Raw genomic sequence first — 27,278 nt, forward strand, 5'->3', positions numbered from 1 at the left:
GTTCATGGTTTCAACCGTTTTCACTTGATTTGTTTTGCCAGATAGTTTAATATGTTTTAGTTCATAATTTTTACACTTCACATTTTAAATTGTTTTACAGTGTTTGTATTGATTTTATTTCATACTGCCCCAAGAGCATTGGGTAGTAGGAAGAAAGTATAAATATTTTAATTAACACATAAACATCTTTTTACTTACCATGACGATAAAACAACCTAAACGGGGGCAGCGGGTGTCCCTGGGGAGCACCATGAACAGGAAGTCAGGGAGATTTAACACTCTTGAAAGCACCTCCTGCCCTTTAGACAAACAATTGTGCAACACATTTAGCATAATGCCTTGCTTCGAGGTTGATATATTAACTCTTGAACCTTACCTTGCCAAGCTGGTTAGAAGCAAGAAAATAGGAGCCAATGTTTTGTTTTGAAAAAAGACAAACACCTGGAAGCTCAGATGACACACAGACACGAATCATTAATTAAGTTCATGAAGACGCTTTCTAATGGGTTGCATAAAAATCCCTCCTGTAATTGGTATATATGCTCAACAGTTTTATTGGAAGACAGGGCCCATTATTTTGCCCAGCTGCTAGAGAGCCACTGCTGAACTGTTGTTTCTCCTATTAAGCAGTCAGCATAAACCCTTCTCGTTACAGCCTCTGACATCGCCTCCAGGGCAAGCAGACACAGAAGAGCAATTGCAGAGTTGCGTATGAAAATTATAGGTTTATTGTCCATACAACCGAAGATTCGACTCTGTTGCCTGCTCTGCTCAGCTTTTGTGATAAAGAAGCAATTCTTCCACAGAACAAATAAGCACAGTACACCATTGTAATCAAAGAAACAGGCACTATTTATGTATTGGAAAGACTGGCTAACATTCGTGCTAAAGAGTCTACAGGCCCAGAAGCTGCTCTTTTAGTCGATGTAGGGAAAGAAGGATAGCAAAACACAGACAAGAGCTGGGGCACGCAAATGGCATCACTCTCCCATTTGTTAGTTTAACAAGCACGACTGATAGGTCGGGACTACGTATTTAATGTTTATGTAAGCATCTTCACCACCATAGCGCTCAAAGGCTTCCAGGGTCTCCTGAATCAAGTCGCCGATATTTTCACGCTTCTGCTGACTGTAGTCAATGCCATCTCCAGAATTAACTAATTGATTAAAAAACAAAACAGAAAAACAAAACAGATTAAGTTGGAGGGTCTTGTGGAGATAAGTCACTGTAATCTTTTTTTCTAATAAACAGCCTTGCAGGGAATCAACACTAAAGGCAAATAAATAAGGCAAGCTTCCACACTATTGACATCACATTGCAATACTCAACTGCTAATACACAAGGTGTCCCAGTAAAAAAAAAGGTTTCTCTTCCCACAAGCTTCTGACAGAAAGACTCGCCTTCAAACTGCATTGCTTTCACTGTTTCCATCAGCCATACATACCAGCAGGAGACTGTGTTCTGCCAAAGTACTCTGTTGGTGTATGGCTGAGTGCGGATGCACTGAAAAAGCACATATGGCACCGGAAATTAGAAGCATTTCAAGTACGCCTGAAGGCTGCAGATTTTTGCTGCAGCAAAACAGAGACAAAATCATAACATCCTAGAAAACTTTAATATAAAAAACCCCATCCTGCCTCCCATACTAGTTCAGGCTCAGATCTTTAGAGCCCAACATTTGCTCAAGTATTCATCCTTCTTTAGGATACTGCAACCAGATTTTGAGTGGGTCCATTCCTAGAGTTTGCTTTACTACTTCTTTACTGGTGCAACAGGCTGGTTCAGAGGCAGACCAGTCTCACTGGAAACATGTTCTGAACTTCTGAAGCAACGAGGTGTGAAAGCCAAGAGAGGAACAGTCAGGATAACCTATTAATCTGGTAAGTGCAGAAGGCCACATGCCTGGTTTTTATGGTGGGACTGTTTTTAGGCATTTTGTAACCATGCCACTTGAACAATTAAAAACATTTTCTCCAAATTTCACCCTCTTGTTCTTTGGGACAAAAAAAGCCCTAACATTTCTATTTCTACTTGACATTTGGGTATTTTTTCATTCTCGCTAGCATAACAAATATGGACAATTATATCTCACAACTTCTGAGGATGCCTGCCATAGATGTGGGCGAAACATCAGGAGAGAATACTTCTGGAACATGGCTATACAGCCAAGAAAACACAACAACCAAACATGGACAATGTTCAATGACACTTCAAAGAACCAAAGCAGTAAGATATTTCTTACTCCAAGTCCAAGCCCAACACTGACTGTTAATGTAGTGAAATTCTCATCTGAGTCAGAAAATGCCCCATGACCTACAATTTTATAATGTGTATTTTTTTTAAAAAAAAAAAATCTAGCACATTGGGATTAAGGAGAAAAACATCATCTTTCATCATAGTGGGGAAGACTGTGACCTTATATCTTGCCAAGGTGCAAATTAACTCCTACTGGGTGATTTCAAGGTCCTTACTCCTCTTCTGGCTCTTTACATTCAAAAAGGACTTGAAATGGACAACCATTCAGAGGTCTCCAAACAACAGAGGTAGGACACACTGACCTCCCACATGGTATAGCACCTCACCTCACCATTCAGGAAATGTCCAGTGTGTTTTAATAGAGGAACTTAGGTCAGGCATCCCTAATTCCTTCCAGTCAGCTGAAGCAGGTTATGACGTTTTACGCATTACAGTTCTGGATAGCTGAACATAAACTTGTCTGGACATTATCACGAGAGACTCAAAAATGGGTCTAGCCTTGCAAACCCATTTTGGGACTCAGTTGGAGTATACCAGGATAGCAATTCTTCTTATCACATCAATCAGTTCCCGAATTGCTTGTAGAAAATATTGAAGGTGTTTAGCATTTGCTGAGATATGTCTCCTCTTAATCTATCCACTGCTAATTTATCTATGCCCCCTTTTGTTTTTTTCTTGGAGTTATCACAGAAACCTGAAAGTTTAAAATCTCATGAGACTGGGGCTTTGCAAGTAAACATTTTCGTAAGTGCACAAGAACTGTCCCTTTACACACTGAAAATAATAGTAATGGTAATATTTACTATCCTTTCCCTGTTTTGCGTATTCTGCAAAGGAGAGGGCTACTTCTCATTGATAAGCCCTCAGAAGCTGCTACCTGGCTGTGCTGCAAAACAGATTGTTTTAATTAATAAAAAGATGCATTTTGCAATTAAAAAGCTTTCCTTATTTTCTGTATTCTGCAAGGGAGAGGAATATATCTCACTGAAATATCAGCTCAGGCTGAAGTTTCCAACACATTGGTTTTTCCAAATGAACAAAGACAGTTTGCAAACAGTACAGGAATGCTAGTCAAGTGGGGGAAATTCTATATGTGTGTAGTTTGTGACTTTTTTAAAGGAAGTAAATGTGACAAAAGAGGACAGTTTCGGCTTTGCAGCCAGGACTCTTCTTCTGATGACTAGAAGTACAGTGACGAGCACTATGGTCAAGGGAAAGTGAAGCAATTAAAATGAGACCCCCCCCCTCCCACATACCCATAATGACACCTAACAGTGTCCAAACTCACAGTTGAAGTGCTTTGAGATTTATAGGATGATTGAAAGCACTTTGAAGCCCGATTCAAAGCACTTCCTGCTGCTTGGAAACGAGTTCCTTGGTTGTTGTTTTTTTAAGCAGTGGTTACAGATAAGTTTCAGACTGTTTTGGAATGAATATACGACGATGCTGTGTTGTGCTAAGCGGTGCCTTTCATAGTTGGGGAGGCTGCAGATTATGTTATGAGCCTCATGTGATGATGTTCTCAGTTTCACTTCAAGGAGCTGGCTTCTAGTTTTCCCTTTTCTGAGATGAAGGCAGAAGGCTGAATAACTAACATTATCACTGATCATGATGACCACAGGGGTGTGGCCCATGTCCAAACACCAGAATGATTTAGTTTGGTTAGGATGACTTCAGGATGATAGAATCAATAAAAGAGAGCTATGGTTTGTTCTGAAGTTACCATCAAAAATCAAAACAAGTACTTATTTTCTGGAAAAAAATGTGCTAAATTACTGTCAATAGGGAAAATTACTCAAGTCCTTTATGGAATAAAAATGTTTTACACTGCCATGTGGCATCTTAGTAACTAACTGGTGGCATATATTCACAAGGTTGTATATCTGTTCTTTTAGGAAATGCAGCCCAGATGCCTATATAAATATGTGAAATGTGAACACACAGTCCTTTTCACATTGCTTTGAATGTTAATCTCTGATTTTAAGCATTTCAAAGTGGGTCTCATTGATTTCAAATTAATTTCCAAGTTTGACTCCAGGGTAATCTAAATAGGGGTCAATGGAACTATTCTTGAACAACCTGTTAATAGATCATAACCATATAAAGGAACATCCTATATCACTCTCCAAATAAATACGTTCAGAATGATACCAAAAATAATTTGGCAATAAGCACTGGATGACTTAGAGGTTTGGCAATCAGACCCAGAGGTTTTCAGTCCCCTATATCTCTGGCTCTAAACCAAGTTGAAGATAAGGTAACAAAGCAGTGATTGCCTGAAGGTTATTTTTGTGGCTCATGTGACACTACTTGGGCTCACTTTTGTTAACAGGAGACAGATGCCCATACCATAAAACTCAACAACCCTCATAACACTATTTATCAATCCCAGTAGCAGTACTGAAAAAGCAAAAAGAATTTATGAAAGAAGGCAAATCATCTCCTCTGCTTGACATTCTTCTCAGAGCCAAGGAGCCACGAGGAAGTGAGAGGGATTTTCTTTCAGCTGAGTCTCTTCAAACCTTAGCATATTCAAACTGATCCAGGAGGGCCTGGGGCCAGTTCACATGTTACACCAGGGATTCGCTCTAGAGTGGAGACAATCAGGTAGACATAATCCATCACTTCACTCAGAAATGAGTCAAGAGATCCCATATTAATCTGGATTCTCACACCAGTTTCATTTTCTTTTCTTTCTTTTTTTGCTGTCTGATTGTCTGGCTGTAGCAGTGCCAGTACTTCACTGAATATCTCAACTAAGCGGATCTTCCCTTCCAGACTCGTGTCCGAAATAAGAAGTCAGCAATTTCACAGTTACCCTGGATATAAGTGCATTGCAACACTCCGATCACATGGAAGACATTCCGACATTACAGTTATCCCATGCATGCATATATCCATTCTGGCATCCATGAAGTATGCTCATGTTAACATCCATGAGTGAGCATATGGACTCAAGCATTTTCACATTAAGAGAACAACAGGCAATGTTAGATCAAAACTGGGTCAGTGAACATAGGGAAGGAGACTGAATTAGAGCACAAGAAAGGATAAGTCAGGAACCACTGGGATGTATGAACATAGCACAGAGAAGATATACCCCTTGAAAACAGTAGTCTAATGTGATGACTTCAAGATAGTGCGAGCATGCCCAAAGTCATCTGAAAGACAGCATGATTATGTATTTCTTTTCAAAAACAGTTTATTCTGATAGTTTATAACGAGTGCTTTTTGTGTGATTTACCTGCATTTTCTGTGGCAAGTCATCATGAATTGCATCTTGATATATAAATGAAGTCTTGATACTCCATAGCCCTGTCCTACCTGTAAGGATTCCTACAGAAAATGAATGCCTACACAGTGGTGCTGAAGTTCATTGAGAATCTGATGTTATGAGCGCTTCCCAGCCACAACCAAGCCACTGGATTTGCTTTTTTTCTAGGTGCCACATGAAAAGGATTGAAAGGAAATGCTTGCTTCCTTATTAGTATTTTTAGATCAATCTCCAGTGCAAGCATACAGATATAAGTTCTGCCAGTAGATTGCCACAACATGCACACAATTCTATGTCTAAAAGTGCTTATATGTATTTCATCATATCGGTGAAATATACAACAACTCCAAGAGCATATCTTTCTGGCAGAAGTGAGCATGGCAAAGACAGATAAATATTTTACTGCTAGATTTATTTTAAACATTACAAACATAAAAAGGCTTTACATTAATTATGAAATACTCATAAATAGCCTGAAGTAAGAAAAATATATACAGCATAACCTAAAATTAACTTCCAGTGTACTGAAGTGCAGCATCAGTACAGCTTCCTCCATGTTCCACAAATAAAATGACTCTCTATAGAGGGATTTCTCTCACCCTTCCGGGACACAAATTTCTGGCATCAATGATTTTTTATATCAACAACAGGAAATAAAATTGCACCCAGACACTGAAAGATGAGCAGAAGAATGCTGATTTCTAATCAGTTTACTTCACGTTATTAGATTTTTTAAACCTGCACACCAAACCATGTCAGGAATCACAGGGCACAAACTTGTAGATCAGATAGTGGTCCCCTGTCTCACTGGGCCTCATGATCAGAGGAGGGAAATACAAAATGGCCCAAACTGGTCCCATTTCAGAATAGTCCATGGACGTCCTGGCAGGAAAGCCAAGTGACATCACAGGGCCAATCTGGTGCCACAGGCTAATAACTTTTGATTTGTCTCTTGCCATGTTACTCACCTACCCTGGGTCTGAGCATCATTCAGGGTGCATCTAAGATTGTGGAATTAATGTAGTTTGACACCACATAAGCTGCCAAGGCTCATTGCAATTGAATCCCAGGAGCTGTAGTTTAGTGAGACACCAGCATTCTTTGGCAGAAAAGGCTAAATACATTGTAAAACTTCATTTCCTAGCATAAAATCTGCATTAATTCTAAAGTGTAGATGCATCCTCAGTCTCTTAAATATAAGAGTCATGCTGAATCATACCAAAGGCTCATCCAGTTCATCATTCTGTAACCACAGAAGCCAATTAGGTGCTTATGGGAAGCCCTCAAGCAGGATGTGAGTGCAACAGTATCTTCCTTTTCATGTCCTTCAACAGATCTTTGCATTTTCCTGCAGAAAATATAAACTGTATAACCCCTCTCCTCCTCTTCATCTTTATTAATACCCATCTTTTTCCCAGTGAAAAACAATATAGCTAAAATTGAAAACAATCCAGCATCCTCTTAAAACCTCTTTAAAAAAAACCCTTCATCTCCAAAAAACTTGTTGGAATAGAAGGGTCTTTGTCTGCTGAGAAAAAGACAGCAAGGGGGGAGTGGATCTAGGCTTCCTGGGAAGGTAGTTCCAGAGTTTGAGAGCAACCACCAAGAAGACCCCATCTTGTGCCCCAAAAAGTGTAACTGTGAAGGCAATGGGGTTGAAAGAAGGTTCTCTCCTGAAAATCCCAGGACCTATTCACCTTCATTTCCCTGTCCTCTTCAAATTTGTCAAATTCTTTTTAAAAGCCATTTTGTGATAGCAATATACTCTTCCCTGTGATAGTGAATTCCACACTTTAACTATGTGCTATGCAACCATATTGTTTTTCTAAAAGCAACTTTGCAATTCCAGTGAAGATATGAAAAAAAAAGGTGGTCTTTATTCAATGCCAGTTTGCCACCTTTGTGCGATAAAGTCCAGAGAAACAAAGCTAGAAATCTGTGTTAGGTCTGGGGATGATAAACAATACTGACAATTGTGATGCTGGTGAAACGCAGAGCTAGCTTGACCCCATACAGAACTGTTGAGAAACAGTGGACTAGCAAAATAATTCGACAAGATATGACAGCTCAGAGGATTGAGTAAAAAGTGCTCTGAAAGAGCCAGATGATGAGTGAAGGAGCTATAAAGGATCAGATAAAGTGATGCTCAGGCTATCATTAGTGACATTGTGTGTGGCTCATGTCCTCAAGACAGCCATTGTTCCCTCTAGTTTAATGACAGATTGTATAAGCAACATTACCAAAGGGCTATTTCTGGAGAGAGGGTACCCACTAAGCACCACAAGAGCTTTTTTCCACAGCTACAGGAATTAGCAAACCTTTAAGGAAGAGATGGGAATGATTAAACTATCAGGACAACATCCACCTCTGCATTTGCCAGCACTAGACAGATGAGTCATACCGATTTCCTCTGCACACCTAAGGCTAAGAATCTAGTCATAATAATAATTAGAATGACTACATGGAGGGATGGAGGGGGGAGAACGTTTTCCACTGATGCGCAGCAGTCTCAGTCTGCCTCTCTCTAGTGTAATGTTATTTCAGTGTTACTTATTGTATAGAGAACATGTGGGTAACAACGAAAAAAGCTGCCCATATGATGCCAGAACTGGATTGGATTCAAGCTGTTTATTGAAGCTTCCCTCAGTGGCAAAGAATTAATCAACATGAAGGAAATTTCGAAGCATACATCTGTCATGCCACACTCCCCAAGTGAAAAGTCTAGCAGTCACAGCATGAAAAAAAGTTCTTGTCCTAGGAATCAACAGGATTATTATTACTGTGCATAGGAAAATATTTTGCTCATTGCTAAACCTAACTGCACATCTACAGAACTGGGATTAGATACAGTAGGAGCTCAAATTATGAGTAATTCTTAGATTAAGGCATTAACCTTCTATCTGTTATTACCTGCATAAAGGTGTTTATTATATGTAAAGATGAGTTTGCATTTTCTCAGCTTTTAAACAGCTGTTTCAAATGATGGTATTGGAGGTGAGGTAATCTTTCAGCTGTCACTATGCAAAGCCAGCATGATGCTGTGGCTACAGTGTGGGATTTGATCCACATAGCTATTAGGTTTGCTTTATATTAATTTGGGTGCTTGTGTCTCAGTTTTTGGGCCCACATCGATGCTAGACTTGAGCCTTTTACTATATGGGACTTTTCATTCTGTACAACAATTATGCAATTATAAATAAAACAAAAGGTTACTTGTCTCGATATTTCTCTACCGCAGGCGTAGAAGTGGTGGAAAATTGGGTAGGGCAGTAAAGCTCCAGTAAATATATAGCCTCACTCCTAGACAAACAAAATTGCATGAGATCATCAGGTTATTGACCCTGTTCCTTCTTGCAGTCACAAAGACCACCCCCACATTTTCTCTCTTGTATAGACTAACTGGATAATTAGAATAAGCTTGCAATATCTCATCTATTGCACATAAGTTGGAAAGAAGAGTGTTCCTATTTGAAAATTTCCTCCATTTCAGAGGTGTGCCTCTCAAGTGAGAAGATAAAATATAACCCCTTCCCCGCCCTTCTTTTACATTTTGAAACAGATGTTTTCTCTGAGAAAAAAGCAACATTTATCAGTAGAATGTTTATAAGCACACACACCTCTTTCTGATCAGTCTTCATACGGTGACAAAGGAGGTCAGAGAATGTAAAAATAACTTTACGGACTCAAATCCCAGAGTCCACCAGTCAGGATGGCCAGTGACTATGTTGGCTAGAGGATTTTGAGAGCTGTAGCCAAAAATGTTATTTTCTCAAGCCCTGGAAGAGATTTGAGTGTGGTATGTGGCTGGGCTGCAGAAATCAATTTGAAAGATTGAATGAAATCTATTAATACAAAGACAAGCTCTTTACAATGGCACAAAGTATACTACAGGCATTCTTAAGACTCATTACCTTTGACTTTTAAGCAGATATAGTTGTCTGCGTTCAAGATTTTTTTAATCTTATGGATGTGTTCAAACACCTCTGTTCAAATAAAGAAAATACCTGCCCCTGAAAATGGCCTGTTCTGAAGGTCTCATACTTCATGGAAGATATAAATTGAAACTGGAATGGTTGAAAGGCAAAAAAGTAGTTTCACAAGATTTTAATAGTTCAAGTCTGCCCAAGGTCTTTTTGTAAAGAATAAGATTCAAAGAGTCTTCTGAAGCTCCTTTGAAGCAAGCACTAGAGTTCCATCTTAAATTCTTTTGTAACAAAGTCGTGAGCCCAGAGACAAAGGCCATTTCATAGAGAAAGATATCAAAATGCTTTTTCTATTTGATCTTGCTTCTTAAGGGATCTAGTATCCTGCATAATCACCATCATAATCAAGCTCAATTCCAAACATGTTGTGAAACATATAATTACATACAAAAAACACAGAAGCCCAGTTCACAGCATTGTGTATTAAATCTACATAGGACTTTATCACACCATCCTACTGTCTTGTTGCAATCATGTTCTCCAAGGAAATGAAAACTTACAGTTATTGGAATTATCACTTTCACACCTAATCGCAATTGTGCAATACTGATGTGTTGTTAATGTGAATTTCCATAATCCTTCTGGTGTACCACCTTGCCTCCTATCCAGACTTATCCTACTCTGTGGATATGCACACTATGTTTTTTTTCTATTTCCCTTTCTACCTCCATTTTACTCCAAATGCACAATTGCACGATTTTGTCATTCTTTCAAGACTGTCCTTCATTTGGCAATATCAAGACTATGGAAGAAATATATTATTGCACAAAAACGATAGCAAAATAGTGATATTGGAGTCATTGACATTTCCCTGTCAATGAAAAGTGACAATCAGATCACATTTCAAGCACACCGTGACCATGGGAGAGACATGACATTGTACAGTGAACTCCACCCAAAAGTAATTTTATCCTGCTGTAATTTCACTTTATCAGCCTTTTGTAATAAAGACTGCAGCGTCCATCAGAACATATCCCATCTGTAGCCAATTTGTTGTGCAAAGACAAGACTATCAGTGAATTCTATTACAGCATATAATATAGTAAAACCCTTCTTAGTTATCTAAATAATGGCCATTGAAATGGACCAACCACTTAACAATATTGTCACTATCTATGGACTAGGTCCTGATATAAGGGTGTTTCTACATAGGCTATATGATATTTCAAGGCAACTCAAGGGCGGGATGCCCACAAAACATACACCCTATGCATGCTGCAACACACACTAAGCCAGAAAAAACACATAAAAACTCACAAGAAAGTCCAGAATAAATCCAAAAAATGAAGACCTTTTTTTGAAGGAAAGTTTACTAGTCTCAACTTACTGTAGCCATACCAGTCCTGCAGTGCCTTTTGGGAGGGGCAGGACATCTCCTTAATAATATCGAATGGGCCTTAGGGGAGGGAAGAATAAGTAACACTTGTAACACAATTTTTGTTCTTGGGTTATAAATGTCATTTCCTAATTAGTTCTATCATAAAAACATGGTAAGATTTATTTAACTGCAAAAACTAATTTTTGCGGGACATCCTGTAGCACTTTTTGCTATAGTTTTTCAATGAATATCTCATAGAGTCTCAACCAATTCAATACAGTTTATGACAGCCATACAAATGAAGTTTCTGGAGTATAACAACTACAAACAAACTAAGTACCCCACAATAAAACAGGAAATAACACTTTCAAATCAGGAACAGAACATCTTTTCAAGTTTTGTTGCATAGTGTAATCTGCATTCTATCAACCTTTGTAAATCAGTTTATCTGGAACCTCGGTTCTAATTTGGAGAGATTTCTCTCTTTATGAGCTACGCTTTTTCAGGAAAACTTTGATGCCATCTCTAATAGCTATGGCTATCTTAGAGATCACAGATTTTCTTTCTGTCTCTCCCAGTACAATAAATATAGTGATAGGTTGTGTATTTTGTAACTCTGAAATGAATTTTGGTTTGTCTCTCAAAGCTGGATTAATCTCTTTAAGCATATTTGTACTAGCACAGAAAACTGACTGCATGTTTGAGCTGGATGTTCTCTTCAAGATAGAAATACAGTACTGCAAGTTTTTAAAAATAATGTTTTGTCAATTCAGTAAGGAGGATCCCTTTATACTGAATCACATGAAGGAAAGGAAGTTTGATTAGAATGGATTTTTGAGTTCTGCTAAATGTTGCATCTGTCCATATGTTAGCATGCAAAACTGCGTTTCCAAAAGGCATCAACATAAAATAAAGGGTGTATAGGATATTATTTCTTCATGAAACTGAAGAATCACTACTGTCCCGGACAGACTTTCCAATGAAGGTAGGTAGCAATCTAGTTCACCATACATTTTTCCTAGTATCCCATGGCTAGCCAGTTGATTTTTAAAATTTTATTCACTAGTGCAACTTGAATGTACATTGGCAAAATGGATCTTGAAGCAATAAAGCTACTAAAAATTCTTGTAAACAAGTCTTCTCTAAACTATCTTTCTCCAGCTCATGTTTCCCACTTTGTGGGCCCAACTCTTTCACTCATTTTCTCCTTGCTCATCCTTCCTGTCAGATATTTCTGCCTTTTCATTCCCTTCCACTTACTGTCCTATATTCAAGTGTAAGAAAGCCTTTAACAGTGAGAAAAAACACATTCTTAAGACTTATTATCATTTGCTTCTTAGCAGATGCGGCGTACATCTATACTGTAGAATTAATGCAGCTTGACACCCTTTTCAATTCCCATTGCTCTATCCTATGGAGTCATGGGAGTTATAGTTTTATAAGATCTTAGCCTTCTCTGCCAGAAATTTGTATTTGCCTCAGTCTCCAGAGAAGAGCAGGTTTCTGCCCCCTCCCCTCTGAGGCCCCTTCTCTATTGCCCTATATCTCAAGATCTGATCTCAGATTATCTGCTTATCCCTGATTATATGGCAGTGGAGACTCATATAATATAACCTAGTTCAAAGCAAATAATTTTGAGATCAGATTCTAGGATATAAGGAGAGTGTAGAAGGGCCTAAGTTGATTACAAATTGAGAGGGTTTTCTTTGCACTTTAAACTTAGTTTGGAGCATTTGAAGCAAATTGAGGACAAAGAGAAAAAGTGAGAAGAGGAAAGAGAAAGAAGATTATTTTTAAAAATGGTGAAAAAGTGGGATGCTTCATTGGGACTGTCCCCACCAAACTGGAATCACTGGAAAGTATGCCTAAAACCACTAGACTGTAGCTGAGTTGGGTAGGCATCACATGAGGATACATATAGACTTTATACGTTTTGAGAAAAAGAGGAAATACAAAAAATATATTCTTCTTTTTAAAAAAATGCATGAAAGACTGTCTTATGCCAGATCAGACCCCTTGTCTATACTAAGTACTCTAACTGGCAGAAGCTCTCTGAAGTCTCAGGCAGATCTCTTCAATTTAGAAGTTTCAAAGGTGGAACCTGAGACATGCTGCATGCAAAGCATTTGGACTATGACTCCCATAATCCTCCAGCCTGCACAACTATTACTTGTGTGCTCAGTGTGGTCATGGAAATTATAGTCTATAAATAAGTCATTTTCCAGGCTCCGATTCTAACCTTGAGATATAGCTGCAACTTCTTTTTGTACTGTTGAGGCACTGTTTATTTAACTAGTTTCATAGGTTTCTGTAACATGATAGAAGATAACTTATGATATACAAAGGGAAGAATCTATAATATTAGTATAACAATGGGCATTCACTATAAGTAATGCTAAGAACTTGCAAACTGCTGTGTTAAAAAAACTACACAACAACTTGAAAATGAGCCAAGATAGCAGCTGTTTATTACAGTTCTCAATTTTCAGGAAGCATTTAGAACATCAGATGCAATTCTTTCTAGACCAGAAGTTCCTGTTTTGCTTTTTAAAAGACCTTAAAGTTAAGATACTAAAATGAAATGACACATGACACTAGCAAACATGTACATCCCTGGAAAAGGATAGTGGGAGAGAAGAGACAAGGTCTTTCCTCAGTAGAGTGAAGTATTTGCTTTACTCCTAACAATCTTAGCCAAACAGTATGGAAAGTATGAGACAGAGCCATGAAGCAAAAATCTCAGTGGTCTTAGTAAATGGTTTGTACTATTGTTGTAAAACAATGAAGCTGAGCACAAATTCTTCTGAAGGTGTCAAAGAGATGATGTTTTGTCTCTGCACTCTCTCTCTTGAAATCAATACAAAAATGCTCATACACAGAACATGCAAAATGTGTTTATGTAGAAAAGTGGGCTTAACTGCCAGTGGCTATTTGACATGCATTTGTTGTGTGCTATACATGAGACTATGCTCACCAATTAAGATGAATTAATAATTAAGTGAAACAATACAACACATAAGATTGAAAATGGAACAAGAATTCTTCATTTGATAATGTAAGATTTTTTTTTAAAAAAAGAAAAATGTCCATCAAAAACAACTGATTTTTAAAATTCAAGTAAAGAGAATAATATCATGTTAATAATTCTATGAAAATGCAAACAACCTCTTGTGTGAATCCATCATCTATTCATTAATTTTTTAAAAAATAAATCCTGATTTTTAGGCACAAAAGTCCGGAAATAGTTTACAAATACTAACAGTGTTATATTCATTTCAAAGCAAAAAAATCATGGAATTGAAGCAAAAAGTGATAAGAAAGAACCAACTTTGGATACTACTTCACAATGTTGCAGCTAAGTTAGTTATTATGTTTCCCAGATGGTGTGCTGTCCCTTCTGCTAAATACTGAAGCAATCACACAAAATACTGAGGGTACATTTTAGAAATGCATTTATTTAATTTATATTCCACCTTTCTCCTAGGACATAATTCTGAAGTTTCCTTAAAAATTGACTTGTGTATAAAGTTTCTTGTCTATTTATTACATGTTCATGGGAAAAGCAATTTAGTTTACTGCTCTGTGTGTGTCCTACCAATATGACACTGCCAGCTTATCTGATAAACAGGAGGCAGGGCCGTAGCCAGAAAAAAATTTCGGGAGGGGTTTTGAAAATTTGGGGGGGGGGGATTGAACCCCTAGCACACACCTCTCCCCGCTACAAACCTGTCAATATCTGCTTGAGATAGTGCCTGGAGGGACTCTTAATGTTTTGCATCTCATAGACTTAGCATGGGGATTTGGTTAACCAGTTAAAATTCATGAGTAAACCAGATTTTTTTTATAACTTGAAAAATTTCGGGGGGGGGGGGTTGAACTCCTAAAACTACCCCCTCGCTACAGGCCTGACAGGAGGAGGTGCAAGGTTTGTATACACTGGAAATCTTCATAAACAAGTGATGCTAGATAAAGTGAGGAAGAACTATGGGATGAGTGTATATGGCACAATGTTATACCTTGAGAGGACAATCAAGCCTCTCAACCTTCAAAGCCTGTTTGTGGATTACAAGGGATCACTGCACAGAAACCAGGAGACATTTAATGAAGGTCCTAAAACTCTGAGTTACTCAAAGTGGACTGGTGCTAGTCCATAAGTTAGTGTCTGCTTGTCTGTGGCATGTTTCCAGGAAAGAAAGAAGCAGCTGTAGCCAATGGACACAAATATGGTATCAGTCCCTAGACATTAGAAAAGAAAACTGTGCTACCCAGCCAACCTGAGAAATAACGATCTGCTTAACTTAAAACAATCTAACAATCTAGATTCTCATGAGAATACTTTTACCTATGGAAGATCACTTGGCAGGCACATGGCTGTATTGCTTCAACTGAATAATGTATTTCCCTCAAAGATGCAATGAGTTCCCACTGACACTTACAGAAAGGCTGTGAAACCTGGCCTTTTAAATAGTGATATTTATTGTTTATTGTGACTCTTTCACTATTTTGCTGATTTAGTCAATTTATTGTTTCATTTCATTTCAATCAGTTTTAATTTGTTTTTCATATTATTTCCCCATGAACCTGAGCATTTTATTTTGTGAAAAAGTGGCATGAGAACAATTTTTTAAAAAAATAGGAAGGAAAATTGGAACCTTAATTACTTTTCCACAGTCCACGTAAGTAAGGACTGATGCCTTTATGTTTTAAAAAATACAAAGAGAAAGGAATGAAGAAGAAGAAAACATTAGCAGGGCCTCAATTGCTCCTACAACCCACATTTTATTCTGATTGCATCATTTATTAAAAACTGTTTAGAATCTGTTTTCTGTTTCGGATAATGGGGAATGGAACTAAACCTAAGAAATTTATTTAGTGTCTTAGGCTTCTTCAACTTGAATGGAAAAAAAATGGCTGTTCAAACCATGAGACCTTTGGACACTTTTTTTTTGGGGGGGGGGGGTACAAAAGTACAAGACTAGGATTGAACACTTGTACTTACGAAGGTTAAAGAACTGGCACCAGCGGGAATTTACAGTGCTGATTTATCTCCAAGCCAGGTACAGTCCAGACAGCTGCAATATGAATTTCCTTATAAATTCATGGCAATAACCTTAACTCTGACCTCAACAGGTGGACAAAGGGGACCACAATTTCATTGTTTATACTGTTTTTTTCTTTCATATTTTTTAAATGCGCAGAGCATGTCTGGTGAATGTAGTTTGTGTTCTATTTCTTTTCTTCAACAGTGTACATCTTTTTTTATCAGAAGAAAGCAGACGTCATTTGTCTGAGTAATTTTAAAAGTTAAAATAACCAAGAAGAGAGAAGATATGTCTTAACTCAGTCTCCTCTCCTTTCCTTACAAGATGTTCATTTCATTCTAAAAAGTGTTATTTCAGAATACAATATTTAAACTTTGGGCATATGTGTTCTTACAATGTTTATTTCTCCTACAGAATGTCAACCAGTTAAGGAATATGATGTCTGCTTAAGATTTCTCACAGAATTCATGTTTGGTGTCTGTTCCAATTCACAAACCCAGTTCCTTTAAAAGCATTTTGAGTACCAGTTTAAGCCCTTGTACTTCTGGAATCAGGTACATGCCTCAGGCTGTAAACATATAAAAATTAATATGATTGATACTCTATGTTACCACTTGTAATGATGAGCAGATGTAATAGTGAAAATTTGTGTGTGTGTAGTACATTTGTGTGTGTACACAAATGAAGGGGAGACATAAGCTGCCCCGAGCCCTAGGTGAGTGACGGCATATAAGTTTGAATAATAAATAAATAAATAAATAAATAAAATAACTATATCTACATTTTTCACATATTGTATAAAGAAAACTAAATCAACGGTTAAACACATATTTTGAACAATGCCTTCTTAACTCCATCTGGATAATGTTTTACTCCAGATTAACTCATGCCCTTAAACGCACTACAATTCTGTTGCCATATCACTCTGTACTTAAAAGCATATGTTTATAATTGGTTGATGTAAACTGGATAAATGTATGAATCTGTCAGTGCCCACAAAAGCATGGGTCATACTGATATTGGTTAGTCCTTAAGATGCTACATGAACATTTGTTACTTAAGCAACAACAGACTAAACTAGGTAATTCTCTGCCTAACTCATGTTGGCTAATCATTAGCATGCCTTAGCCTTGCAGATAAAAAATCCATAAAGGTTACTCACTTACACTAAACTCTGTACACATTAATATCTGTTAGCCACTTGCACCAACAGAATAAAAACGTAAAGCATTTTCCCATCTGTCATTATGCTTCATCACAAGAGCAAGAACATATTTGCATATTTAAGAATGATTCCCTTCTCTCAGATGGTAACTGCAACATACTGTCATTATGCAGCATTTGTTGGGAATATACCTAGAAATTGACCTAGCAATGTTGAAGAGAAACATGGTAATGGCAAGTTAACTTCAGGAGTCATATGCCCAAAATTTACTTTAACAGCTGAGGCTGACCTTCTAGCCCACTCAGTTAACAGCTGATGCCTGCCCTAAGGATGGAATCTGGAACAGGTAAGTTGTCAGACTCATCTGAATGGAGAACAGTACAGTGTTATCACTTGGAGAAGGACTGGTGACTGACTGATTGTGAAAGCCAATCCCTACTTAATTTAAGTAAAAACGGAGTGGTCAAGTGCTCACCTTCATACAGCATCTGGTGGATAAAAACTAAGGGAAAGCTGAAGTCACCCCCTGGCTTCTGAGAAGCATTAAAAAAAACCCGTTTTAATGCAGAGATATCTGCCTTTAAATCCAGAGTGGTAAATTTACTTCCTTGTTCCCTAGTAAACACTGTTCTCTCACAGATGGAATCATATCCCTATTTCAAATTTCCTTCAGCTGCAGAAACACACCTCAGCACCATTTCAAAAATATTTCTGAAACAACAGGAACATGTGATTCTACTTCTTTTCAGCACATTCATCCCCCCAAATGGGGTCCCCTTAGGGTCATCAAAATTGGCAGCAATAACAATTTTCTGAACATCACCCAATCTGTCAGCAACAACATGCAATGTTTACAGTGGATTCTGCAGAAGATGTTTCAGGTATACTCCACAAAAAAGAAAACCAGCCTTTTCAGCAAGCCTTGCAAATGCTGATTTATTATAATTACTGTTTGATTTTTATACCTATTTTATATACCAATATACCTGGGATTACATAAACATTTCTCAGGTGGAAAGGGGTGACTACTAGAAAGGTTTAAGAAGCCCTGCTCTATGCTACTAAGTTGTCTCAATTTATATTTATGGATGAGCCTGTAAATTAGAACCTAGATTTGACATACAGAAATTTGTTTGCCATTCATGATCCTTGGAGCCCAAATGCTTTCTCAGAGTGAAAATAACATTTGTACACACAGAGAGACAGACAGATGTGAGAGATGTTGAATGATATGGATGGCTGCTTCAGGTCAATACTGGCTAGTTGCAAGAATTTGTTTCTAGCAGTCAAGAAAACCACTAAATAATACCGTAGAGTGCAATCTGTTTGAATATTTGTCAGCTTAAGTTTACTCATGTTATAACATAAAAAAGCATGAACTGTCAAGGAAATCTACTGACTGGAAACATGCTTCATTAAACTTGGAAGATCATCCTTGGGCATGAATAAGCTTGCATTAGAAGCAAAGGAACAGCCATTTGTGTAGACGTTTAGGTTTTAGTGCATGCTGCTGCTCAGTCGTTTAGTCGTCTCCGACTCTTCATGACCTCATGGACCAGTCCACGCCAAAGCTCCCTGTCGGCCATCACCGCCCCCAGTTCCTTCAAGGTCAAGCCAGTCACTTCAAGGATATCGTCCATCCATCTTGCCCTTGGTTGGCCTCTCTTCCTTTTCCCCAGCATACATGCCAGTAAACCTAAAGCAAGTCTAGTTCAAAAAAGATCTTAGAAAGTAAACTATTTAAATGTCTTAATGAAAGTCTTTATAAATAATTCTATGACATTATATTTTCCTGACTTTATTTGGGAAAAACCTGCAAAATGTTTCTTTTGCCCATGTAAGAACCTCTACTTTTGCCCCTTCAGGAAAACACATCCCACCCCAACCCACCTGCGCATTCAAAAACCTTGCCCTTTCATGGGTATATACCTGCAATTTTGTTAAAATGGGCAATTGCACATGAACTACTAGCAGCTCCCACAATGCTTACCATTATACAATTTTCCTATAGTTTAATTACTTTTTAATGTAAATGAGCAGAAAAAATAATCACACATCTAGCAAAAGAAACAGCTACGCTTCTTTAAATTCTAGCTCTTCCAGTGCTAATGTCAATTTTAAATTTCACAGAAGCCATAATATAAACTGCAAGTTACTTTATGTTTAGTCTGTTAGAATATTGATAGAACTGCACAAAAGTCAAGACAAATGAAGACTGAAAGCAAAGGAGAGAAAATGCTATTTAATCCAGGTATTAGAAAAACCTTGGGTCAATCTAAAGACCTGTCTATTTATCCCTGCATCATGTTTCTCAGAGGGAGATTATTTCTAACCAATTCCTATGTGAAGAACAAAACTGCTTCATCTCCTTAGGGCGCTTCTAGAAAATCCCTCCTGCCCCTCCCAATTTCCTGGCATGTCATTTCCTCATCATCTGAAAAATATGCACCACAATAAAGGTTCAAAGCATAGAACACAATATGTATATTAGAGCAGGGGTCCCCAAACTAAGGCCCGGGGGTCGGATGCGGCCCTCCGAGGTCATTTACCTGGCCCCACCCTCAGTTTTATAATATAATATATTGTATATACATATAATATTGATAATATTATAATGTAATACAATATAACACTAATACCATATAATAATATTAATTATGTATTATATATTACATATAATATTACTAATAATATTACAGTATAGTGGTATAGTTCAGTATAATAATATATAATGCTAATATTGTGCTATGCTAATAATATAATATATTGTATGTACATATAATTTGTAAGCCACTCTGAGTCCCCTTTGGGGTGAGAAGGGTGTGATACAAATGTAATAAATAAATGCAGTAAATAATAAATAAATAAATAAATAAATTTTAGACTTAGGCTCACCCAAAGTCTGAAATGACTTGAAGGCACACAACAACAACAACAACAACAACAACAACAACAACCCTAATTAACTTGACTATCTTATTGGCCAGAAGCAGGACCACACTTCCCATTGAAATCCTGATAAATGTATGTTGGTTAAAATTGTTTTTATTTTTAAATAATGTATTGTTCTTTCATTGTTCTTCTTGTTGTTTTTGCACTACAAATAAGACATGTGCAGTGTGCATTGGAATTTGTTTGTATTTTATTTTCAAATGATAGTCCGGCCCCTCAACAGTCTGAAGGATTGTGGACCGGCCCTCGACTTAAAAAGTTTGAGGACCCCTGTATTAGAGCATCATATACATAATAATGTTGACAATAATAATAATACAAATAATAATACAACTGATGACCAAATTCAGTCAGCTGTAGTGACACACAGTCGTAACTTACAGAGTAGTAACTTAGAGTATAAAGATTTATAGACTGCAATCATCCAGATTTAAATGCTACACAGAGCAGTTTTCAGTATAGAACATATATCAAACATATATCAACAAGACTCCAACTAAATTTTGTTGGCGACACAGTATGTGTACATTCAGTCTCTCCAAAATGGTATGAGATAATATGCTGTGAAACTAAATATATCAGTATACAAATCAATTTACTCAAACCTGGCTTGGAGTCAAAACAAATCAAAGTCTCTGATTTGTGACTATCATGCCTGGGAGGAAACACTATGATAAATATAGCATTTGTTGATATGTCTATTTTCACCAGGACTATTTAAATCATATGTGATATCTTATAAAGAGCACTATATTAGACCATTTTCCTTTTATCTTTTTAAGAAAACTTGAAGCTGAGCCAACAATACAGATATTCAAAACATTGCCGCTTACCAGATGAAGGGTTAACTGAAACTGGAGTAAACCTGGGAACCAGTAGTAAACGGCTTACTTTGGCTCACAGCCAGCCACTCTAAAATAACATCTATTTGATCGGGCTTCCTGGCTGGGAACTGTAAACGACTCTTATTGACACACAGCCAGCTACTTAGAATCGACATCTAAGCAAAATCTGTTCCCCTATTTGGAAGCTTATCTCTGACAAACTGAATTTATTGTCAACAAACTGAAGCTACGCTAATTGACTGCATTTACAACCTGAGGAGTCCTAAAGAACTGCTCCAGGACTACAGAGACTTTGATTTGTTTTTACTCCAAGCCAGGTTTGAGTAAATTGATTTGTATACTTATATATTTAGTTTCACAGTATATTATCTCATACCATTTTGGAGAGACTGAATGTACACATACTGTGTTGCCAACAAAATTTAGTTGGAATCTTGTTGATCTATGTTTAATATATGTTCTATACTGAAAACTGCTCTGTGTAGCATTTAAATCTGGATGATTGCAGTCTATAAATCTTTATACTCTGTAAGTTACGACTGTGTGTCACTACGGCTGACTGAATTTGGTCATCAGTTGTATTATTATTTGTATTATTATTGTCAACATTATTATGTATATGATGCTCTAATATACATCTTGTGTTCTATGCTTTGAACCTTTATTGTGGTGCATATTTTTCAGATATTGTTTAGAATAGACTGCTGTGTTCAGTTATTATTACGTCATTTCCTCATGCCTGGAGAGCACGAGGAGAAATGTTATGGTGTCCAGGTATGTTTTTTACTTTTTAGGGGGAAATGGGGGGCTGGGGGGAGGGCTAGGTGCCATCCTCGACTTTTGGTCTCCAGGAGCCTAAAAGGTTCAGGATGACGAATGGGGACTCACCCCCGGGTAGTCCTGGGACTACTTGGGGGTGAGTCCCCACAGGCCCAATATTCCATTAGACTTGGGCTCTTTTAGGAAGGTCTGGATCTAATGGGGTATCTAATTAATTTCGAATAAACCAGGGAAACGGTAGTTCCGAATTAATTTGGTATTACCAGAAGCATACTTTTTGGGCCTGTCTGGATGGGCCCTTAGTTTCCCCAAAAACACATATTCAGAGACACATTGGTTTTGATCCGGGTGAGAAATATTGAGATAAATCCAGATTCAGAAACAAATTAGAATGAACACACTATGATGTCAAAACATTAATTTCAGTAGGATTTTGTTAACCTCCTTAACTATGTTTACTCTATCACTTTACTTATCTTGCTAGCATTTGTGAACATTAACAATGAAGCCCAAGTCAATAAAAATGAGTATATTTATTTTTGCAGAAGGCTGAATGAGACAAATATATTTGATATGAGAGAAAGAGAGAAAGAAGTATGGAATAATTTGGAGATTGTACTTCTATCTCTCTTGAGCTATTTGTTCCTGTCTTTGATGCTCCACAATTGTTTTCTTCCATTTCCATGTACAATCTCAGAAGGGTTAGAATTAGCAACTTTTGCATGTCATACACATTAATTGCTGGTTTGCATATTGCTTCACAGGATTTTAGTCAGACTATATATTATCTCTCACATTTCCCTATGAAACGAATGATGGGAAGGTGTTCAAAGTTCCTAGGACATGATTGGAAAAAAAACATAAAGCATAAACCTGTTGAAGCTAAGAAAGAATAAGCCTGGTTAGTGCCTGGATGGGCAAATACATTAGGATGCTTGAGTTCAATAATGGAAGAAAAGCGGAATGTACCCAAACTAAACAATCATTGTGCAAAGTGGCCGTTTCATGAGGTTCAGTCCCATCAAAGAATGTCAAATGTGTGCAACCATTTCCAACCTTTGAAAACCTTTATACACCCTGGCTGTTTTGTTTTTCTAAATGTCTCTAGATTCCTGAGTAGACTCCTCTACACCATTTTCCAGTCCCTTTCCTAGTAATACATGGGGATAATTTTATCATCTTATCAAATGCTATGGTTATTTAGACCACTGCTTCTGAAACAGTGGGTCCCTGACCCCAAATGGGCCCCCCTTAGTTCAATGTTGGTGTCACAAAAATTTGGCAACAGGAAAGGATTAGTGAACATTACCTGTTGACACAAACCTGTTAGCGACATTTACAGTGGACTCTGCAAAAGTGCTTCGGCTATACTCCACAAAAAGCAAAATCAGCCTGTTTGGCAAGGTTTACTGTAGCAACTTTATTATAGTGAATGTTTGATTTTTATACCTATATGCCTGGGTCATGCCAAAATGTATTATGCAGAAGGAGTTACAGGTGGGAAAAGTTTAAGTAGTGCTGACAAATCTTTTTACATGTATTAGTCATTTGTTCAGTTTAGCAACTGTGTAAGGATATTATATGAAGAGACAATTTAAGATAGCATTGCTGAAAACATCAATAATACTTAGGTAAGAAAAATGATAGTTTTCTATAATCTCCTTTAGTTACCTTTTGGTATACTTGCAAATCATTGTAGTCAGTGAGACATTACTTTGAAATGGAGACACAGTGGATACTGTTTAGATTACAGTCCTACAAAGCTTGTTGAGAGACGTTTTCCAATGCATTCAATTAAACTGATTCCAAGGTACATGCAAGACTTGATGCTTACTTTGGACTCTTAAGAATGTATGATTTGAAATTCAGTTCCTAAATTAAGACATCTCGGATCCAAAGTTCCATTTCCATTTACTTAAGGAAGAGTGGAGAACTGCATAGGGCAATGGGTCTTAACAGACTAGAGATGGGCTGAAACTAACAAAATGAAGTTCAACAGGGACAAATGCAAGATACTTCACTTCGACAGAAAAAATGGAATGCAAAGATACAGAATGGGGGATGCCTGGCTCGACAGCAGTACTGGTGAAAAAGATCTTTGAGTCCTTGTGGACAACAAGTTAAACATGAGCCAACAATGTGATGCGGCAGCTAAAAAAGCCAACAGGATTTTGACCTGCATCAATAGGAGTATAGTGCCTAGATCCAGGGAAGCCATGCTCCCCCTCTATTCCACCTTGGTCAGACCACACCTGGAATACTGTTTCCAATTCTGGGCACCGCAGTTGAAGGGAGATATTGACAAGCTGGAATGTGTCCAGAGGAGGGCAACTAAAATGGGGCCGGGCTGTGGCGCAGCTGGCTAGTAACCAGCTGCTATAAATCACTACTGACCGAGAGGTCATGAGTTCGAAGCCCGGGTCGGGTTAAGCCTCCGACCATAAAAAAAAAGAAAATAGCCCCGGCTTGCTGTTGACCTAGCAGCCCCGAAAGACAGTTGCATCTGTCAAGTAGGGAAAATTTAGGGACGCTTTATGCGGGAGGCTAATTTAACTAGTCTACAACACCATAAAACTGCTCACGAGGAAAAGAAGAGGAAGAACAGCCACCAATGGACAGTGAAGCAACAGCTCCCCCTGTGGCCGGAAATCGTGAAGCTGGAAAGATGTTAAAAAATGCCTCTGTGTCTGTCTAAAAACTGAATGTTGTTTGTCTATTGGCATTGAATGTTTGCCATATATGTGTTCATTGTAATCCGCCCTGAGTCCCCTTCGGGGTGAGAAGGGCGGAATATAAATACTGTAAATAAATAAATAAATAAATAAAATGATCAAGGGTCTGGAGAACTGTGAGAGCTGTTCGACAGTGGAACTCTTTCCCCCAGACTGTGGTGGAGACTCCTTCTTTGGAGGCTTTTAAGCAGAGGCTGGATGGCCATCTGTCGGGGGTGCTTTGAATGTGATTTCCTGCTTTTTGGTATGGAGTTGGACTGGATGGCCCACGAGGTCTCATCCAACTCTATTATTCTATGATTCTATGATTCTTCAGATGGACTGATAAATGGTGTGGAAGCCACAAATATTCAAACAAAATAATACACTTTTGAAAGTGGGAAAGAACTGCAAAAAGCTAATTGTAATGTTATGTCATTTCCCACTCCCATTTCTAGAGGGTTTGTTTCTGAGGGGGGTTAGATAAATTGGGCTAGGAATTTAGATGTTCATATGTACGGAGGGGGTTTTGATTATAATTTTCCCCTGAAAACCATTTCAATTATTTTTTAAGGAAGTGGATTTGAGGGAACTGGGGCCTGGGAGGGGAGTGTCTTAATCAGACACAAAATAGGATACAGGGGTCACATGTGGGTTATAGGTTACATTTTCTCTTCTCCTGACATAACTGGGTTGATTCCACAACCATTATCTCAGTTCGCAGCCCTCTTTCCATCACACAATGTCCCACATAATTCCCATGGATTCCCCAACCTGAAGAGAAGGTTTTTTTGGGGCAGAGTAACAGGTAGAAAAAATCTCATTCTGTCAATATCAATTCTTTTTTGTTTATAGAAGAAATGCCTTAAATATAAATGTATCTATATGTGAGAAAACACAACAGCTTACACTGTAGGCGCAGAAGACACATATTCCTTTTTTCTTAAGTGTTTCCTCTTCCTTTGGAGAAGCAATGGTATTTAACAAGGCGGTTAATTTTATTTTTTAAATGACCCATCAATCTGTACGGTGCGAACAAAAGCGACAGTCAGACATGAACTTCTCATTCTTTTCCCAGAGACTCTATTTTTTGTCAGCTACCTAGCATAATCCAAAAAGCCATACTTTGTTTAATTAACACCCTCCTTCTCTTCTGCTAAACTCTCAATGTATTAGGTAATAATCCCCCATGCTTTATGAAAGTCACACCCTATTAGTGTTATCCCTTTCTGGCTTTGTTCTTCTATTTATATTTCTGAAAGTCTATTAGAAAGAATATGTCTTCTTTGACTACCATTCTCAGTAGATTTCTCATGCTACTTCTGCAATATAGACACCTACAAATGATATGCTAGGCAAATCAGAACTTGATAGAAGTAATTTTTTTAGTTTACTGACCCCTAAATTTCCCAGTTTGCATGGTCATGGTGGTTTTCGGAAGTGGTAGTTTAAAGAGTTTTTGAAGTTCTTTGGTTTTATAGAATTTTTAAAAAATCCAAACTCCACTTCTGGTCCTAAATATTTCGGATAAGGGATACCCAACCCATATTTCATTCCTATAAAACAATTCTGAGATACAGAGCTCAAAACTCACTCCTTTCCCTTGTCATGTGCTTGTGTTCATAAAAAGAATGCTACATACTTGTCACTCTTATTTGACTTCTTACGAACAGGGGTGTTTGATGTCTAAGATATTGAACAACCTCTACTTCCATTTCAAACCAATTGAAGGTCCTCTTATATTATGACATAGAGAATTTCAGAAGGACTGGATTATTGAGACTCTATTCTTCTAGAAATAATCACAAGCAATTCAACACTTTTTTATTAATAAGTAGCCAGAAGTCCTCTGCTTCCTGGTTGACTTAAATTCTATAATTGTATTACTCTTAAGTTTCTAAGCTCTCCATGGAGTTAGTATTAACCTTAGAAAACATTCCATTTTCTCTGGTGAACACACACACATTTGCTCTATGCTTCAATAACAACTATTTCTGTTCTTTTGAGGGAAAAGATTACAAAATACATGGAATAAATTAATGGATAAAATCACCCTTAATCTTCTTGTGAAATAATATTTCAAATGTAGTCAGAAAAATAGGTGAAATAGTAACCACAAGGATATTATGTGAAAAACATTATAGCCCCAAATATTTCATGAAATATGAGATCATAGTGGATTGTTAACTATATTTAAATATCTATTGTGGTCCTTTTCTGAATAGGTTGTCTCGTTTAGTTTGTATTTTAGGGATCTGCATCATAGTTGAATATATCTGAAAAACTGGATGTGTGTTATATATAGTTTGCAAAACCAATGTGATTTTCTGAAAGAAAGAAATGTATTAAATGAATTCAGGAACCCTAGTACAAGAAAAAGTTTTCATATGTATCAGGAAAGAATGGCTTCCCCTTATAGTGAGGTAGTAAGCTGTGGCCCTCTATAATATTTGAAGTAAGCCCCACAATCCCTTGCCATTGGTTCTCCCTCTAGCTCTCTGCTATTTTTTATCTGCAGGAAGGAAATCCAAAACGTGCACTTCTGATTTATAGAAACTATCATTTACCAGGATAGTTAAACACAAAAGGCCATGGTTTAGTTGACTATACTAGTCGAGAACAAATTCAAACCATGCTTCTGAAACAATTTCTTCCCTGAAACTTTGGTTTAAAAAACAGAACAGAAGCAGATTTTATTTAGCCAAACAGCAGAGGGAATAGGAGGACTTATAAAAACCAAAGTAACAATATTTTCTTGTGGCTGATCTTGCTGGAAGCAAATCTATGCAACTGAAAATAATTTCAGTTGGATTTGCATTTAAATAACTGGCATTAAGCAATTAATACTTTGGAGGGTTTAACATGATCACAATTGATTGCTTGGTTGCAAATTGAAATGGTATCACACGCACAAAAAATAAAATGTTGAGAGATACAAAAATGTGTTATTTA

The 27,278-nt window shown here is 37.5% G+C and overlaps 1 protein-coding gene across 3 annotated transcripts in view; it reads right to left on the bottom strand.

Annotated features, from left to right (window-relative positions):
- Positions 1–705: 705 nt before the first annotated feature.
- Positions 706–27,278, bottom strand: part of pacrg (parkin coregulated) — a 356,589-nt gene continuing 330,016 nt past the window's right edge. For all 3 annotated transcript variants that reach the window (XM_062968970.1, XM_062968969.1, XM_003215757.4), the window contains one exon: positions 706–1,156. In XM_062968970.1, coding sequence (XP_062825040.1) covers positions 996–1,156 — 161 coding nt within the window. In that variant the 3' untranslated portion in view covers positions 706–995. The remainder of the gene's footprint in view (positions 1,157–27,278) is intronic.

The sequence above is a fragment of the Anolis carolinensis genome, chromosome 1 (genome assembly GCF_035594765.1).
Source record: "Anolis carolinensis isolate JA03-04 chromosome 1, rAnoCar3.1.pri, whole genome shotgun sequence".
Lineage (NCBI taxonomy): Eukaryota > Metazoa > Chordata > Lepidosauria > Squamata > Dactyloidae > Anolis > Anolis carolinensis.